This window comes from Protopterus annectens, chromosome 6.part1, assembly GCF_019279795.1.
Source record: "Protopterus annectens isolate FY-2018-M chromosome 6.part1, PAN1.0, whole genome shotgun sequence".
Taxonomy (NCBI): domain Eukaryota; kingdom Metazoa; phylum Chordata; order Ceratodontiformes; family Protopteridae; genus Protopterus; species Protopterus annectens.
Window position 1 is genome coordinate 482,154,704 of NC_056738.1, and position 19,879 is coordinate 482,174,582.

The 19,879-nt window shown below is 39.7% G+C and overlaps 1 protein-coding gene across 1 annotated transcript in view; it reads right to left on the reverse strand.

Moving 5' to 3' along the window:
* MAP3K13 (mitogen-activated protein kinase kinase kinase 13) overlaps positions 1 to 19,879 on the reverse strand; it is a 1,545,737-nt gene that overhangs the window by 448,353 nt on the left and 1,077,505 nt on the right. The window contains exon 8 of the mRNA XM_044075937.1: positions 15,523 to 15,631. Within this exon, the coding sequence (XP_043931872.1) occupies positions 15,523 to 15,631 (109 nt within the window). The remainder of the gene's footprint in view (positions 1 to 15,522; positions 15,632 to 19,879) is intronic.

Genomic DNA, 19,879 nt, shown 5'->3' on the forward strand with positions numbered 1-19,879 from the left:
AAAAGCAATTTCTGTGTCACAGGAGTTTGGGTAGCTTTAGCAGGAGGAGCCTTTTTCCACCATTTTTACCCTTGGGAGGAGGACAAGACTGCTTACAAACAAAGGCCAGCTTATTATGGTAATTCCTTTGAAGCTTAGACACAGGAGAGACAAAAACATTTTTCAATTCCTGTAAAGCCTTACCCTTATCCTGAACACACTTTAAAGAAATCAGCAGAAGCTGCACCAAATAAGTGTTTGTTAGCCAGAGGGGCATCCATCAACTAAGCCTTAATATCATCCGGTAAAGGTTGAAGCCGAAGCCAGAAACACTTCCTCATCACAGAACCAAAAGCAATAGCCCTAGGAGAAGCATCTGCTTCATCATAACTGCACTTAATGGAATGGCAATTCACCTCAGAAGTTCCTACCAAGGAAAGAGCAGAAGTCTTACTCTCAGAATCAGGAAGGTCAAAAATTACCTGACAGGTCTGAGAAAGAAGAGCCAACATATATCTTGACATGGGGGTCTGATAACTGACAGCCCTAAAAGCAAGAGTAGCTTTGGTATAAACCTTGTTACTTAGCCTTTCCATAGTTCTGCTGTCTTTATTAGAAGGAAGTATCTTCATAGAAGGCAGCAACTGAGTAGGCTTGTCAGATGCCACAAACACCACAGAGGAGTCAGCAGAAGGACATTTATAGAGAAATTTACAATCATCAGGAACCAAGTAAAACCTATCAGTTTTGTGGGGGGCAGGGGGCTGGGTGTCTGCAGTCTGAGATGCAGCAGAAAAGGCATCCAACAAGGCAGCCAAAACAGGGGGAATAGCAGTATGTCTAGAAGAGTCAATTTGAAGAAGCTCTTAATACCCTTTCTGAACCTCAGAAACCTGGGCACAATCCTACTTAAAAAAAATTCCATCATTCTGGAAATTGTGTCCCCAAAGGAAATCTCTTCAAAAGGATTATCAGGACTAGTGGGCTCCTCTTCCTCAGAACCACTGTCTAAAGGAGAAGGAATCTGAGAAGAATAAACAAGGGTTTCTTCATCTGAATCCCACTCCTCCTCAGAGGAATCCTGTTCACTAGGCCTTTTGAGGAGAGTACAGGAACAAAGTGGAGCAGGAACAGAAACTCCTTGGGGAGAATTTAAAGCCATATGAGCATTAAATAATCCCTTAGTGAAATGCTACCATTCACTCTGTAGATGCTTAGGAGCAGGAGAAACATGTTTAGTTTTTTTGTTTCTTTTTCAACTGGACAGCCACCTTATACAATTTAGAAGGCTCAGACCCTGGATGGCATTCTGCAATGGTAGTCAGTACTTCCCCCCTAACCAAAATCTTAGGAACACCCCTAGACTCTTTGGTAATAATCAGCCACAGTTCCCCAGGAACATCTGAAGGGGATGTCTGCAAGGCCTCCAGGGACATGCGCGAGATCAGATCCATGCCAGCCTTCAAAGAGGTTGCGGCAGAGGAATCCAACAACAGAAATGGGTGATCCTCTGGGCTTTCTCTAGCCTTGGGAGAGATGTCTGGTGGAAGCAGTACAGCGGAAGAATCAAACCTAAATTTCTTGGTCTTCTTCTTCACAAATGGCTGACCCTCAGAGCGGGAAGTTCCTTCCATGGTGTCTTTTGCTAAAATCTTAAGACACTGTTTCTCTACGTATAGGGCCAAAGAGGAAAGCCGACTATGCAGAGTCTTTGAGACAAAAGCCTGACAAATGGAACAGGATATCTGGCTGTGGGAAACACCGAGACAAAATAAACACTGCTTGTGATTATCTTTAGAGGGAATCTGTCTCCCACACTGGCATTTACCCTTTCTGGAAGACATGAGCCCCACAAGCAACACAACAAAAGGAAAAAAGGTACGAGCAAATACCTCAATGGGGCACTTATCTGAAAACAGCTTAGTGAACCAGCAAACGAAGCACATGTTCAGACCGATGATCAAAAGATGGTTTTTGAAATGACGGCAAAGAAGCTCTGAGGAAGGTACATATGGAAGTCACCTTTATGCCGGGAGCATACCTGAGACATATGGCAAACCTTAGGTAACCTAAAGACTTTGGTACACTGGCCAGACGTCGGGCCACCCTTGGCAGGGGATCCCTTATTGTAAAGAATACTGCAACAGTGAAATGGAAGGACATCTTATGGGAAAATTAATAAGCCTTCAGTAGGGAATATTAATTAATGGTAGGGACTGGAACACAATTTGTAATAGTGAGGATACATCTGGGGACTGAGAAGGAAAAGATAACAAAAGTGGGAAGATTTCCAATTAAGTACAAGAATACTTAGTATGAACAGTATGAATTTACTAGCAAGAATTGGGAATAATTTGCATATTATTCCGTAAGATGCAATAACTGTGTTAGACTGGATAAAAAATATATTTCACAAAAGCATATGGACTTCACTGAAAGATCTGATCCATCCAATAACTATAGCAAATCATGCTCCAATAAAAACTAAGATGTAAGATAATGATGCAAAAATGAGACACTGACACTTTCCTACTTATCTTCTAAAAAGAGAGGAATTTAAGGAATGGTTAGTGAACATGATTTGAAATTTATTACAGAAGATATAAATTACTTCAGAAGGGATATCTAGTGAGTGGGGATGCTGTATCACTGAAGTTTAAAAACACAGCAGAAATAAGAAAGAAGGAAATATAGGAAAGAAGTAACAGGAATTATTTAGAAGGCTTGACAAAGGTTAAAGTATTGCAGATCACAAACAGGAGCTACTTCAGAGTGCTGAAAGGAAAATAAGGGACTATTTGGATAATATGCATGAATTAAGAAAAGTTGTTCTTAAGCAACTATTTTTTTTTATAACAACTTCACATTGCAAAAGCTGTTAGCACAACATAGAAATAGAAAGTAGAAAGTGTTGTTGCCGAAGTTAGGGATCCTACGACAAGAAAACTAACCAAAGATCATACATAAATCTTATATTTCGAAAAATGTATGAAAATCTGTATAAAGCAGAGAAATTGGGAAACCAAGAAAAGGTGCATATGGGAATATTTAAAGAAGATTTACATATGCCAAGGTCAGATGAAGATGAGGCTCAATATTTAACTGCTAAGTTAGGAACAGATGAGATAAAACTGGTAACATACAATCATCAAACATGGAAGTTTCCAGGCACAGATGGTATACCTAAAGAAATCTGGAAGTTATGCCACAGAAAGTGGTACAGAAACAGTATAAACAATATTTTCAAAGGGCAGAGTACCAGCATCTTTTAATAAGGTGGCTTAATTAATCAAAGAGGGTAAAGACTCTTCAGATCGAGCTTCTTACAGACCCATTACTGTAAAATATTTATGTCTATACTAGCTCAGCAAATGGCAAAGGAGCTACCAATATTGACAGACATCTACCACCGAGGTTTTGTGGAGGGAGGCAAACATATGACAACATTAACAGAACAATAATGATCCAGAGGGAAGAAGTGTGAAAGAAAACATCACAATTGTTGGTGGGTTTTGATGCAGAAAAAACATCTGATAGATTGAGCTAGGATTTCATGAGTAGGGTAATGGCAGTATTTGTGTTGCCTGACATAACAGTAAGAGTCATAAGAAAGACATATGAAGACAAAAACTAAGGTGTGTTCATCTCTGAAAAGCCGTGTTTGAATAGAGGAACAAAGTACAGATGTCCTCTTTCCCCACTATTATTTGCTTAATATTTAAAATCATTGGCAAATAAAAAAGGACTTTACAAATTCAAGTATATAACTGTATTGTACTCAAGAGACATTACCATTGCTTACAGATGATATTATTTTGTGCTTGACATATTCAGAAAAGGTAATTTCAGCATTGTGAAACATTTGAAGACAGTTTTGATTCTTTTCAGGATATAAAATAAATCAAGATAAAACAAAGGTTATACCCGTAAACAATGTACCTATGGATGACTAGGTTCAGCATGCTCTTACTTATGAGGATTTGGTAAGATGAACTATTTCAGTGTATGGATTAAAATTCATTCTATTATGGCAGCTAAGGATATGTGGGAAGAAACTGAACAGAAGGAAATACAAAAATTGAGAAACTGGAAGCTGTTACTATGGATACAGACTGTAAGATACAACCAATGAACATATTTTTAGTCCCTTTAGTCTTACTTATAGGTCAGGTATATTTTAATCAACCAGTGGAGAAGTTGTGGATGATAATTAATAAAAAGCTTAAGCAATCTGTTTGGGAGAACAAGGGAGCAAGAATTATGTGGAATAAGCTGCTCCTCCTCAAAGAAAATGTAGTTTATGGTTACTTGATTTGAAGGGGACTCATATACATAATTCAAGCAGAAGGTAATACATTAAAGTGGTAAACAATTATGATGAAAAAGTGGGGGGGATCAACAGATAAAACAGGCTAGGAATATGGACACAAGTCATTAAAGAAAACAGCCATAGAGAATATTACATTCATAAAGAAGCAGAAAGTATCCTATGGACTAAAACAGTGAAGGAATGGGGAAAGGAGAAGGCATATCTGCAAGTAGGGGTACATAAAATAAGCAAGACAGGGAATGGAATTTACTGGGGGGAAATTAGTAAATGAACCAATGTACTAGATGCAAATTACTTATAAGGGAAAGGTAACTGTATGAAGAAGCTAAAGAGAAGTCTGGACTGCAGGTCAGAGATTGCCTTTCCTATCAGGGACTGATAAAAGTATAACCAAAGAGAAAGTGATGGGGGGTTGTTATATGAAATATCAGTTTTAGCAGCGTTTTTATTTGAGTCTATAACAGAAGCTGCTGATAAAAAAAGAGATAATTAATAGAGCATAACAAAATACTGGCTAAGGTTTTTGCCTCTAAAGCACAAGGTTCAAGGTTTGATACTGACATTTGGCCAATGTCTGAATGGAATTTGCATTCCCTCCCCGTGTCTGCGTGGAGTTCCTTCCACCTCCCAAAAATGTGCTGGACATTTCTACCTCAACCATGAAAAGTATGCCAAAAGACGGCACTCAAAAATGAATGGAGTCATGGCAAAAGCACAAACTCTAGGTGATGCCTATTGGGGGAACAGTTGTGTAGAACAACTGCTTTAGTCATCACTTCTAGTGAGCAATATCCTCTAAATAGGAGAGCACAAATCACAAATGGCATGCATTGTCAGGGTTAGCCACCGAATGGCATAAAAACTCTCCCTAGGTGATTCTGTCACATTGACTAATGTCTCCAAAAATGGGCACAGATATTTGGTGGTGATAAATGGGTTGATGACTCAGCCTAGTCCAACCTATGCCAAGTACCCATGTTAATGATGAGAGGTCTCTATGTGCCTCTGTTGGGTCAGGGTGTGCCTGTCAAAATGCCCAGCAGCTCTGGGCCAATAAGCTACTGGCCAACTAGTGTCCAGACGCCCAGCCTGGTTAACTTTCTTAAATGAAAGCCGAACATAAAACCCCTTAGCCTTCCAAACATGAATTAAAAGTTGTTACACTGAATATAGGTTCACTGAAAGGATGCAGACTGGAAGTGGATTACATGATGGTAAGAAGAAGACTGGATGTCCTGTGTATCCAAGAGACAAGTTGTAAGGGCACTGCAGCAAAGCTACTTGGTCTGAGATACAGAGTCTGCTACTCAGGGGGGAGGATAAACTAGAAATGGTATGAAAATTATGGTGAGCATACCTCTCAACTGTCCAGATTTTCTCAGATTGTTGCCTCATACTTTGGTCTTTCTCCAAAAATTATTGTTTTCTGACAAATTACTTGCAAATCATTCAGGACTGAAGTCAGAAATTAATGACAGACATTTGAGTTTTACACTTTGTATTCTTTATAAAATTCATGCTAATGCAATACCTGTTATTCTGTCAGCTGTTTAAGTTTGTAAGAGTAATGTTTAAAAATTGTCCCTGTTTTTTGGCCTTTGTCCCCTCATTTTTTATGGCTTTGTCCAGATTTCTTGCTCTAGGAAGTTGAGAGGTATGACGGTAAGGGAGCGGCTTCATAAGATAGTGAGGGATGTCATCAGAAAGAGTGATAAATTCAGACTCCAGTGTAAAGATAGGGTAGTATTCATAATCTCAGTCAATGCCTCACAGCACAGTTGTGAAGACAGAAAAAGAGTACATTCAAACAGCAACTGCAAGATCTGCTAGATAGAGGACAACATGACAATGTTGATAATGGGATACCTGAATGTACATATCGGGACATACAGAACAGGATATGAGGACTGACTGGGTCAACATGGGTTGGGTAACAGGAATAAAGAAAGACTGGCCATTCTAGACTTCTGTCTGGCAAATGTCTTGATGGAGGCCAATACACTGTTCACCAAAACACACAGTCACAAGATCACAATGAGAATGTTCAGCATGTTACTCAAGTACACGTTCTCCTAAAAAGAAAAGGGCACTGTAATAAACACAGAGATTGCAAAGTCATAACCAGTGAAACAGTCTGCAAATAGGACACCAACTGGTGGCCACAATCAGGTGCAAGCAATAGTCATTGGAGGCTTTAGGGTCATCAGAGACTACGCTGAAGACATGGAAGTTGACTAGAGGAAAAGCACAAGAGTTCAAGGAAATACTCAGGGCTATACCACATCAAGAAAAAAAGAAAAAGTATTTTAGTGTCACTATTATACACTCAGGGCTCTAACACATCAGGAAAAACAGGAAAAGTACAGTTCTGTCACACTTACCATAACTGTAGATGTTTGAGTAGATCAATGTTGCAGAACTGACTTGGGTCTTCCTGCCATGCAGAAGCTTACGACCAGCCCAATTTCCAGAGTCTTAACATCATCAACAGTAGACGAATGCTTAAGGATCAACATCTGAACATCAGGGTATAAGAAGGTCATCCACTGGTGCCATCTTCAGGTCTTTCTAAGTAGTATACAAGCAGTCTGATGCCTGAGAACAGCGTGACCTCCCCAGATGTCTGCTACAGTAAGGGTAGTAATACACAAGTAAGGAGAATGAGTGTCCTCTCTCTCTCTTGCACACACCAAGTTAGTTAGTTAGAATGGTCGGTGGGTGAGAGCTTGTACTGCAACAATGATTTATTCAAACATCTACAATTATGTTGAGTGCTACAACTGTACTATGTTCTTCACAGTCAATGTTGCACATTACTGATTCTTGAGAGGACTCCCAAAGCTAGTGGCAGGATGGTAGAAATAAAGTATTGGTGGATGGCTGTAGCAAACCCTGCTCTAGCTCTTGAGTCAATGTCTAAATGGCAATGTTTTATAAAGATGTGCAATGAGTTCCAGGTGGCAGCTTCTAGGATGGACTGTGTAGGAACTCTGTTAAGGAAGGCAGTGGCTGCGCTGTGCTTGGTGGAATGGACTTTGACATGACCAGGAAGAGGTTTTCCATGGTGAGTAAAACAGAACCTAATGCAAATGGCTATCCATTTGGATAGCCATTTTGGATATGGTTTGTTTGGAAGCAGGTCTGCCCTCTTTCCCCTCTGCGAAAAGCCAACAACAGTTGCTCTGCTCTACTTGGGGGTTTTGTCCTGCATAAGTAGCACCTGATTTGTCTGTGTGCATTCAAATAATGAAGGATTTGCTTGAGTTTGTTCTGAGGGTTTAGAAAGAAAGCTGGTAGGTGGATAGAATGGCTTAGAAAAAAGTTCTGATACCACCTTAATCCTGAAAGAAATTAGTTCTAAGGGTTACCCTAGCCCATGAAAGACTGTGAAAGGCTGTTTGAATGTAAGGGTCTGTAGCTCGGATACCCTCCTCACTGAAGGGATGGCAATTAGTAAGGTGGTCTTCCAAGTGAGCATCTTAATTGGGGCATATGATGATGGTTCAGAGGGAGGCAGGGTGAGTTTTTTTAGCATATAATTGAGATTCCAGGTAGGAACTGGGCTCTTCTGGGTGGCCTCAAGTAAACGACCCCTTTTAGAAACAGCATAGGTGGGGGAGAGTAAATGGGAGGGGAATGGGGTAAGCCAAGTAGAGATGGCAGAAGCATACACTTTAATGCTATAATAACAAAGACCTTGGCTCAACAGACCTGAAAGGTATTTCAGGACTGAACTGATGTCTGCCTCAGGAGGGCCAATGTTCTTGCTGTGGCACCAAATGCCAAACAGTGGGTTTCTGTAGATCAGAGCACAAGTGTGTGCATTCTATATCTTTAAGAAGCATGCGAGGCTGTATCTGCATGTATAAATTACAGACATGTGCAATCCCTAGTGCCATTTTGAAGGAGCAGCCAGAGAGAGAGAGCATGCATGATTGCAGTTGTTAGTTTGTATATAAGTTACTTAAGTTAAAGTCAGTTAGCCTCTACAGTAATGTGTTTGTATAAAATAAAGCTGCTTAAACAGAACTCACTTCTATTGTGTCCTAGATAGGAGAGACAGTTTCCTTGCTTCCTAAAGGAAGGCTAGTACCTCAGAGGGGTTGTTGACTTTTTGGTGTTAAAACCCAATCCTCCAGGCTTTCAGTTTGAGTGTGGCCAGGTGAGGATGGAATACTGATAACTGCCCTCGTTGAGGAGGTCTATCTCCTGTAGGACAATCTCCCATCATTAAGAGTCAAAAGCAAGGAAAGTCAGTGTTGTCCTGGCCAGTATGGGGCAATAAGAATCATGCTTGATCTGTCTGGTTTAGCATGACCTTTATCAGTACCCTGGGAATCATGGGTAAAGGTAGAAAGGCATGCAAAAGCAGGTTGCCCCATCTGAAGGAGAAGAAAGAGAATGCATCTGCTTTCCATGCCTTGCATACTGGGTTCTGAAGCAGAACCTCTGAAGTTGTCTGATTTGGTGGGAGGCAAAAGATCTTCTGAGTGAATTCCTCACTGCGAGGTTAAGTCCAGGAAAATCTCCCTCTTCAGCATACATTCGTTGGGGCCCAGAAGATCCCTGCTTAAGGAGTGTGCCAGGGTATTGTTCTGTCCTGAATGTAGAATGCTGTAAAAATCAGTTTCAGATCAAGTAGTAGCAGTCATATTTTAGCAAAACTGCACAAGGTAGGAAAGGATGCCCATTTGATTATTTATGTACCACACCACATGACTGTGACACTGTCTGTCCAAATCTGTAAAGTTCCTGGTGTTAGACTCTGTTGAAAGGCTTTCATGGCTAGGTAGACAGCTAGCAATTCTTTTTGGCTGATATACATCTTCCACTGATCTGGGGTCCAGATGCCCTGCACCTTTGTGGTCCCCAGGAGAAGCCTTCAGTCAATGTCTGAGCTGTCTGTAGTGATGGTCTTGTTTACCTCTGGCAGATAAACGTTTGCTCCTGGATTCTGTAAAATGGTGTTTTTACACCACAGCAGCTATTTTTTTAGGCAGGGAAGAAGAGGCAGGAGTGTTTCCAGAGGATGAGAATGTTGATCTCATGAGTTTTTTTAGGAAACACTGCAGCTTTCTTATGTGTAGTTTTGCAAGGAGGATCTTCAGTATGCAAGAAGACATACACCCCAATATCCTGAGAAACTCTTTTGCTGAGATTTATTGCTTTGGCAACAAACTGATCAAGTAGTTTGTCAGAAAAGATTCTGCTATGCAAGGAAGGCGTTTTGCTGCACAGAGATTATGACGGCTCCACAAAAGACAATCTTTGTCTGTGGAAGAGTTTAAGACTTGCGGAGGTTTAGTATGAGACTTACCTTCTGGAAGCAGTCCATTACGACATGGAAATCATTTAGAGTCTGCTCTGTGGATTTTCCTTGAACAAGATGGTCATCCAGGTAAGGGTAAATATGAACCATAGGATTCCACAGTGGGCTATCAGTGGAACTTAGCACGTGGTGAAAACGCCTGAAGCAGTATACAGACCAAATGGTAGAGCACAGAATTGGTAGTGCAAGCCTGCTGCTATGAAGTGCAGATACTTTTGGCGGTAGTGTGCAATAGGGACATGAAGTTAAGCTGCCTTTAGGTCTAGAGTAATCATGTATGCATTCTGGAAGATCATGGGGAGTAACCTTTGTAAGGTTAGCATTTTGAATTTTGAAAGAAATCTGTTCAGGCTTCACAAGTTCAAATTAGGCCTTCAGATGCCTTCTTTTCTTGGGACTAGAAAACTCCTTGAATAAAAACTTTTCCTTCCTGACCTGGAGGAATGAGTTGAATGAATCCCTGTTGCAGCAAGTCTAAAAGGATAGGTGGTAAGAGACTCTCTTGCTCTTTTGGTGTTTTTTTTTTTTTTATGACTAGGAATAAAGGAATTTCTCTGAACTGAATGGAGTTGCCCCTTTCTATGATTTGAAGGACCCACTGATCCCATTCTTGTAGGAAGAAGGAGAGTCTTCCTGTCAAAGGGTAGGAGAGGAGGGTGGGTAGGAGTAGCGGGGTCATGGGCTGAGAATAGTTACAGTTGGCTTCTCTGCCGGGTGGGCTCTTTGGAGCTCCCTGGTCTCTGTGTTTGTTGCCACCTTCTGGGTTGTCTGGCTTTCTTAGCACAAAGAGGCTAACCCCCTGTCCTGCTGGAGGGAAGGCCATGGTTTGGAATGGTAGTTCCTATTATATCTGGGTGTAGCTGACAGATAAAACTCTTTCACTGTTTTAATTTATTTCCTTTTCTGTCCAGCTTTTCAAATACCTTTCAGCAGGGGTCCAAACAGGAGCTCATTGTCTAGAGCAGCATCTGGTAGCTCTGCCTTTACCTGGTCTGAGAGTGGTTGAGTCCTGAACCATACATGTCTATGAATGACTGAGCCAGTGGCAGCTGCTTTGCATGACACATCTAATGCATCACACCAATATTTTAAGGAGTGTCTGGAAACCTGTAAGGCTGCTCTATCTATTTCCCGAATTTCTTTAGACAAAGCTTTGTCAGAAACAGTCTCTGCCTTAGTAATAATTTGGACCGGAAGGAATTCTAAGAGCTTCAGTATGTGGAACTGGAAATTAAGTGCCCTCATGGAAAGGGTAGCTGATGTATATGCCTTTTTGTCAAACCTGTCTAAAAGTTTGCTTTCCCCTGTCATTATGCAGGGGATGTCAAATTGCATCCTTTGGCATCCCTTTAATGGATTCGGTAGTAGAAATTACTGAGGGATCTGCCTTTTTTAATTTCTCCAAATCTTTTGGGTTTCCAATACCATGATGGGAATGGACCTCATCCCTAAGTCAAAGTACGATTAAAGTTCATGAAATTAGTATTGCTTCAATCTTTGATGTTAGTCAAAAGTGCTCTTCGCAGCACCCTATAATATGCCCAGTAATGACTCCTGCAATTCGTACGGGGTTACATGGATTGGTAACATATATAAATACGACTGTAGATTCTTTTTTATAAGTCCCGTTGCTCCTACTACTACTGGAACTGTCTTGGTATCTTTTTTCCACATTGCTCTCATTTCTGCCTGCAGATCCTGATATTTTATGACTCTGTGTCTCTCTATATACAACACACTGCAGTCACTGGGTGTGGTGATTTCAATGATCAATGCTACTTTTGTCTTCTTTTCATGGGCAACTATATCCAGTTTCCTAGCATCTATCTTTTGAACTGTTGGTAATGGGTGATCCCATGTGATATAAACTTCATCATTTTCTATGATGCTTTGTGGATCATATTTTCAGTGTTTTTCAGCCCTATCTGCTTTAGGGTTTTTGTAATGAATAAGCAAAACCCACAGAAGTTGGTCTGTTCCACAAATGGCCTATGATGAAAGAAGAAGAAGGAGAACCCACCCTAGGATAAGCAAGAATAGCGCTAAGGAAAATGAAGTCAGGGAAAGCAGGAAGCTCAGATTCAGTCACTGTAGATATAATTAAGATATTGGGTGAGATGTATGAGAAATGGCTCTTGAGGGTATTCACAGGGATATGGAGAGAAAGGCATATTCCAAACTTCTGAGAATAAACATGTGAGTGTCAGTGTACAAGAACAAATGGCACATTCATAAATGTGGGCAGTTCAGAAGTATTAAATCCCTGTCACACTACATGAGATCACAATACAGAAGGTCAAAGTCAGAATTAGAGTTGCTATAGCCAAGTAAACCTAAGCCTATTGCCTAAACCACAATTATAGCCCAAAGTACTATAAAGTTATTAAATGCTCTATAACCTACTTCTCTAAAACTGTCAAACTCTTACAATTGTTGTACAAATAATATCGTTTGAATTTTTTTTACTTGACTGTACAAATTACATTAACTATATTTTACATTTGTCTGTATAAATAAGAATACTTGTATACTGTATTTGATACTGCAAAGCTTTTATCTATAGGCCTCTGCTGAAAAGGGACTTGCTGCACAGTTGGACTATCCCTAAAACCAAATGCAATAAATAAAATAAATACATACACGAGCGTGCTGGACATGGTGACTGATAAACAAATATGCAGAATAGAAGAAAAAAATATGGGAGATGAACAGCTGAGATTCAGATTAGGATGCACCACAACTGATCCAATGTTTGCAGTAAGACAGATAGTGGAGATGAAGCTGGAAATGAGGAAACAGACTAAATTTGCATTCCTAAATTTGAAGAAAGTATATAACAAAAGTCCAAAGATAATTTGGACAGCCCTGCTATGGTTCAAAGTCCTGGATGCATTGGTAGAATTAATGTAGGCTATGTACAAGGACCCAGTGACACAAGCTATGACAGTGTTCAAACTCACAGAGGAATTCCCAGTGAGAGTGGGTATGCATCAGAGTTCAGTTCTGATGTCACTGCTGTTCATAGTGGTGATGAACTACATGAGTAAACAGGTTGGAGGAGACAGATCAACAAAGCTGCATCGAAGGATGATGTGGTATTACAAGCAGACTTCTCAGCAGGAATGTCAACACATGACAGGAGAATGGAAAATTTAAGGTACATGGGAATTCTTCTTCTTATTCTTTCAGATTTTCCCGATTAGGGGTTGCCACAGTGGATCACATGTCCGCTCATGACTGGCAGTGGAGTTTTATGGTGCCAAGTTGCCAGCCAGGCACCCAACCTTCCACAGAAGGCACATACACGCACTCATGCCTAGGGCCAATTTAGAGTGTTCAATCTACCTACTTTTTGGGATGTGGGAGAAAACCGAAGCACCTGGAGAAAACCTATGTGACCACAGGGAGGACATGCAGACTCCACACAGAAGGCACCCCAGCCGAGGATCGAACCAGAGAACCTCTTGCTGTGAGGCGGCAACGCTAACTGCTGCACCACCACGGCCACCCTTAAGGCACATGGGTATGAACTTTCAAAAGACAATGCAGTTGTCATAGCAATGAATGAGGGAAATCAGAAGAAGCTGAAAATTGAGACAGAAGGCGAAATAGTGGAATAGGTTAACATCCTCAAGTATGTGGGAAAGGGAGCTGAGGAGAACGGACATCTGAATGATGACGTCAAAACTAGAATTAGACATGCTGCAGACAACTGACACAGAGAGTCAGGGGTAGTTGCATGACAGAAGAATGCAAAAGAAGCTAAAAAGTGAGGTGTACAAAACAGACCTGTGAGCAGTTCTACATAGCACAGAAATCTGGGAAGTGAATACAGAGCCGATGAAAGAGCTAGAAGTGATGGAAATAAAGTGCCTGCAACTGGTGTAGGTTGGACACTGTAGGACAGACAAAGAAATAACACCAGATACGAAGCAAAAGCAGCTCTAACTGCAGAGGAGGTAAAATAGAGAAAATTACAGTGGTTCCAGCACATTTACAGGAAAATCAGAAGACAATTTGGTGAAGAAGATCTGAGGGGGTGACATTAATTTTATCTAAAGTCAATATATTGAAAAGTTTTTGCTGGTACAAAATATCTAAAAGTCAAAAGCCATTCAACTGAAAACGTGGAATTTACCCTTTTTTACTGTTGTGTGATCCTGGAGTTGAGATACATATATATATATATATATATATATATATATATATATATATATATATATATATATATGGGTGTACTTCACATGGTCGACAGGCCATATGATCGACACTCATTTGGTCGACAGTTCATTCACACACCCCCCCTAACTATATATATCAACTCCAGGGTCGCACAACATTGGGGAGGGGGGCAAATCTGCTTGTCGACCAAATGAACTGTCGACCAAATGAGTGTCGATCATATGGCCTGTCGACCATCTCAGGTAGACCCATATATATATATATATATATATATATATATATATATATATATATATATATATATATATATATATATATCAGTTACAATGAGTGTGCGAGTCACAGGAGGACCTGCCCCCCCCTGCAAAAAAAGGTTTTCTTTTTCAATATTTTGACTGTTAGACATTTTGACATACACCTGATTTGAGAAAGACAAAAAGAAGGCAAGAAGAAATGAGGACATTCAGCCAAGAGATGGATGGACAGTGTGACAGAAGACTTGTAGCAGTCAGGCATGACTTCTGAAGAAGGTTGGTGAGGGGTGATGAATTGAGAAAGCTGCTGGCAGCTGACACGACATCCCAAACCGATGTAGAAAAAAGAGGAAAAACGGATTAATAATGTTACAGATTAAAATGTGAAGATTTAATAAAGTTAAAAAATACCACTATACTTCCCACTAAAGGATATGGAACCAGAATATAACTGTCTTAAAGTCCATATGCCACTGTGCAGAAAGGCAACCTGTATGTGAACCACCTGAACAGTATAGAAATTAAGCTGTCTTCTGTCTTCAGTTCCACTTCAAACAAATCCACTAAAAAGTCAAATCAAAACATTAATTAAAAAATTATTAATGCCACTGCATAATCTCAGCAAGACTGTATTTGCCTTTATTGATACTAACTAATGTCTTTTAGCTTTTGCCGGTTAGGGGTCACCACAGCGGAACTCAGGTCCACCAATGACTGGCAGTGGATTTTTTACAGTGCCGAGTTGCCTGCCCGACGCCCAACCTTCAAAGAAGGCATATCCATTCACTCACGCACCTACCTGCATGTTTTTAAACATCACTCGACTGCGGGGAGGACATGCAGACTCCACACAAAAGGTGCTCCAGCCGAGAATCGAATGGGAGAACCTCTTGCTGTGAGGTGACAATGCTAATCGCTGCACCACCGCGTTTGCCTTTATTGATCTGAAAACAAAATAACTAAGACAATGTTTTACAATTATAAAATGTCAGTGTTGTCAAACGTGTTGTGGAGTATTCCAAAGAAAATGTGAAATTATGTAGATGTTTCACTAAAGCACAATTTGTTCTCTTCTCAACAACAAAAGGAAACACGATTGTTGCGCTCTTGCAGGAAAGATTAAACATATTTAAAAAAAAGGTTAAGACTCTGCAGTTGTTCTGTAGAAAGCAGACACTGTTAACCACAGTTTGACATACTAATAACAAATATGTAACTACTGCCATACTTCAGCTATTTTTCAATGTTTCACTCTCACATCTAAACATTATCTGCAACATAACGCTGCAGATTATAAACCAAAATTCTGTCATGTCACACAATGAGGCAAAAAATGCATCTGTTTTCTAAAGAAAATGTCCTAGTTGAGGGATATGTTCAAAGTGCAGTGCTTTTTTCAATGATGTAAATAACTGACACTGTACACATTTTGACTACCAATATTTTACCTGAGATTTGAAGTAAGTCTCCTGAGGGGTTCCAAGTACATCAGCAGCGGCAATGTCCAGATGCATAAGAATCTGCCTGAAAGAAGGCCTGTTGCGAGGCTTACTTTGCCTATAAAAAAGTATAACATGGTTTGTGATCACTACTAAAGATACTACATTACCAACATCATTTTTCAACAATGAATAAAAACATTAAATCTTTGTTTCATATTTTATTTCAGTTGACAGCTATACCTTGACAGACAGGGCAAAAAAAATCTGTGCAGCTTAAAACAGTAACAGTACAATACGTGCATGGTACCTCCACCATAAATTGGGTTCTACACCTTATGTATGCTGGTAGCTATTAACACCATGACATATAACCAACATTAATGCTGCATATTATGTGCTTTGATTCATGCTTGGTGTCATTATTGCACTCATCCTAAATGTCTCTCACTGGTCATATAATTACTCATTCCCAAGATGAACTATTGCTTCTGTAAAAGGCAGTGGGCTGCCACCAAAATCACTTTCACGGGCCACAGCCTCCTTTTCACTTATTTTGTACTTTTGTTTACACACACGCGCGCACACACACACACACACACACACACATATATATATAATCACTGTTTTTTAATGTTCTGCTTGATGTCATACCTCCCTACCTGTACCATTACACTAGTCTCCCTTCTGCCTGTTATTCTACACTGCTTTTACTCCATGTTTTTGCATGTCACCCTTTAAAGTCTGTCTCTTCTTCCCTTTCCCATCCATTTGTATCTTGTTCCCATTCACCTTCCTTACATCACTGTCTACCATTTATCATCTTTTCTTTTTTTTTAGTACTGTCTCCCTAATCACCCTTCCTTCCTCTGTCTATGCAGGCTTGTCATGTCTCTCCTTTTTTTGTTTCTTCTTCTGAATAAAGTGAACTTATATTCTTATATTCTCATCCTCTAATCTTATTCCGTTAACCTGTTCCTTTTTATGTGCCTTCTTTGGTTATGTCCTTGATTCATCAATGAGCAACAGTTTCATCTGTCTTCCCCTTTTTATAAATATTATTCCAATTCATGTGACTGTTAAGAACAACACTAGTCTTTTGCCAATATTTTCTCTCCAGCACCATCAGTTCCTTTAGCTAAAAATATGTGTGTGTGTGTGTGTGTGTGTGTGTGTGTGTGTGTGTGTGTGTGTGTGTGTATATATATATATATATATATATATATAAATATATATATATGTGTATATATATATGTATATATATATATATATATATATATATATATATATATATATATATATATATATATAGTACAGGAACTGTATACCATATTTAATGTACACTAACTCTGGATACTGTTGTTAACCTGTGCTTAGTCTAGTACTGAACTTCAACTTTTAACTTTCCCATTTTGCACTTTCTCTATTTTTAAATATTTTTGTAATTAGAAATCCCTTCTTTTTACTGCTTTTTATGTAGCTCCTGTTTGATTTATTTTCCTAGGCATACAGTTTGCTGTTGAGCCAAGATCATGTCATCGTATCTACATGCCTAGGCTCAAAACAATGTACACAACTGTAAGAAAATACAGAAAGCCAGCCTGTCTGACAAGAGAAAACCATACTGCAACAAATAAAGTAAGTGAATGACTTAAAGCAGTACTGCAAACTTGAGAAATGGTATGAATTTAGCCTATATGATATCCTTATGTGCTAGCATACTATGCTATGTGCATTCAAAGAACAGAATTCAAGGTTGTATAAATGTATTTTTTCTGGGTGGCACGTCCTGCCCCACATAGTCCTGTCCTTATACTCCACAACCATATTATTACATCACTGACTTCAACAGGGCACAAAATGTTACCTCCTTTAGTAATATCGGCAATACAATTATCACATAACTAAATGATGAGAGAAAGTAGTATCTATATAGTCTTACAAGGCATGGGATGTAGGTTAAACCTAAAGTCTTTAACATTGATCTAGAACTGCTTTTAACATGTTGTTTTATAGTATCCTCTACCTGACTCTTAAGTAATAAAGTTATGGCTGTAAAGGGACTGTGGTCAAGTAAATGTTACTCTAAAACGAATAAAAATAGATAAAAATAGGAAAGTGGCTGCAGTATTTCTACATATACTCTGAAAGTAGGAATGCTACTGCATTTGCAGATAACTGTCTGCTCCCTGAACAAAGGCTGCTCATCTTCAGGCAAACATAAAAAACTTTGAAAAACCTTCATCATATCATACCATACTCAAGAAATAGTAATGCCATTCTTGTCTTAATAGATAGCATGATAAAGGAACATAACATTCAGACTGTACTCAGTAAGAATCAAGGAAGACAGAGAAGCACATCCCTCCAACTTTACTCCTCTGCAACTCCTATGACAACATGGCAAAGAGTAGTTGTCTGTACAAGATCACATGGCTGCAGCTATCATGCTGGCAACTACAAAGGAGGACCCATATGCGGTGAAAGAAGACAACAAAAAGGAAAGTGTACAGCTGTGTGACAAATGGACTGCAACAGCAGACATGCAGTAGAGGGATCACTGCTGCAGTCATATTCTATATGATGGGGTTTCTACCACGGGGATGTCTGTTCCATCCAGAATTCCAAAGAAGAACAAATGTTAATTCACCTACGGCCAGATTACTATCTTTACCCAAATCAGATGAAACTCTACTGCAGGGGGCAGCAACCTACACCATCTTTGGTTCTTTTTTTCTTTCTATTTAGCTGGGTGGTTAGCAACAAAATGTGTCCATGCCCCCTAAATGTGTAACAAAAACAGAGTAGAACATTAATCAAGACAGGGCCAAGGCTCCTTGTCTTCACAGGGCATGTCCCAGATATCTAACAAAGAAACAAAGAATATACCTTAATTTTTTGAAACACTACTGGACATTAGAAGGGGGAGATGATGTCTAGAACCCTTACTGATGTTAAATCAACAATGTTACAACCATTTACAAGAGTAGCCACTTCTTCAACTTATTACTTACCCTGTCATTTTTCCAGAAGAAGCAGATTAGAGAAAGATAAAGAAAGATGGAAGCAAGGTTTTGAGAAGTCATACTTTAGCAGTGGTCCTCCTATCTAAACATCTACTTTTATAGGGCTTTCCTTATACAATTGTACTACATTCATCATAGAGATAATTACAGCAGTCATATTCCATATGACACAAAAATACCAAGGGGTATACAGAGGGGATAACCCAAGACATAGAAAGAAGGCTACAGCATTCCATTTAGCTTGGATACGCTGGGAATGTATGTGAATTGAGGTGCAAGTGGCTTCCTTACAGATGCTTTACGCTGAAATGTTTTTGAAGAAGGCATTTGTGGCATCTGTTGCCTTAGCTGAAGGTTTTCTGACATTACCATCCACAGCTTTCCCAAACTGGTCATTAGAGAGGTAAGTGCAACTAACCAGCCACTTGTAAAGAGTCTACCTAGATACTGACCTACTTGATTTCCTTAATGTGAATAAGACAATGAGTTAATCTGATAGTCTAATAACCCCGATCTTGCTGTTACAGTATCTGAACTGCATGTGTACATCCATCGTATGTAGAATACTTTCCCCACTGTTTAAAGTGAGTCCTGGGTTTACTTTAGGGAAGAAGGACGACATGGTCCTAAAAGGAATACAAACATGAAATACTGTGTAATTTTCTTTACAAAAAAAGCTAGAATTCAGACAAAAATATACACTAAGATAAGCATCTTTCAGGAGAGAAATTTTAGGCTTGCTGAAGGAGCGGATTCAAAAGTCATCATGGCCAGATTTTCAATCAGAAAGTTCAAATACAAGGCAGAGAGGATGGATCGCCATTGCGATCTGAGGTCGAGGACACCCCTGAGGAAAAGTACTGTGGAATTAAACAAGATCAGACAGTCTATGTGTAGACAAGCTGATAAGGTGGAAAGGTGAACCCTGACCGAGTTAAAGACTAATCCCATAGAAAACACTTCTTAGATATCCTGGAAAATTGCATGAATGCTGGCAGAGCTACAGTCCATCTTTTGGGTGCCATACCATGATGAAAATCTTCTCCGCTTTTTTAAGTAAAATTTTCAGTTGCTAAGCTTTCTAGAATCTTGGATGACATTGGACAAGTGATGGGACAGTAACAGCCTCTGAAAAATACCTCGAAATCCTCCAAGATTTCTACCTGATGGAACTGAAGCTGGATTGCCCGGGTACCTTCCTAATGAGTCAGCAGATTTATGCCTGAGGCAAGACTCACAATGAGTCTTCCAGAGCCAGTTGGATTATCTGACAAATCCACATCTGTCTTGGCAATATGGGGCTTATATCAGGTGGTTTGCCTTGTCCTTCTTTACTTTAG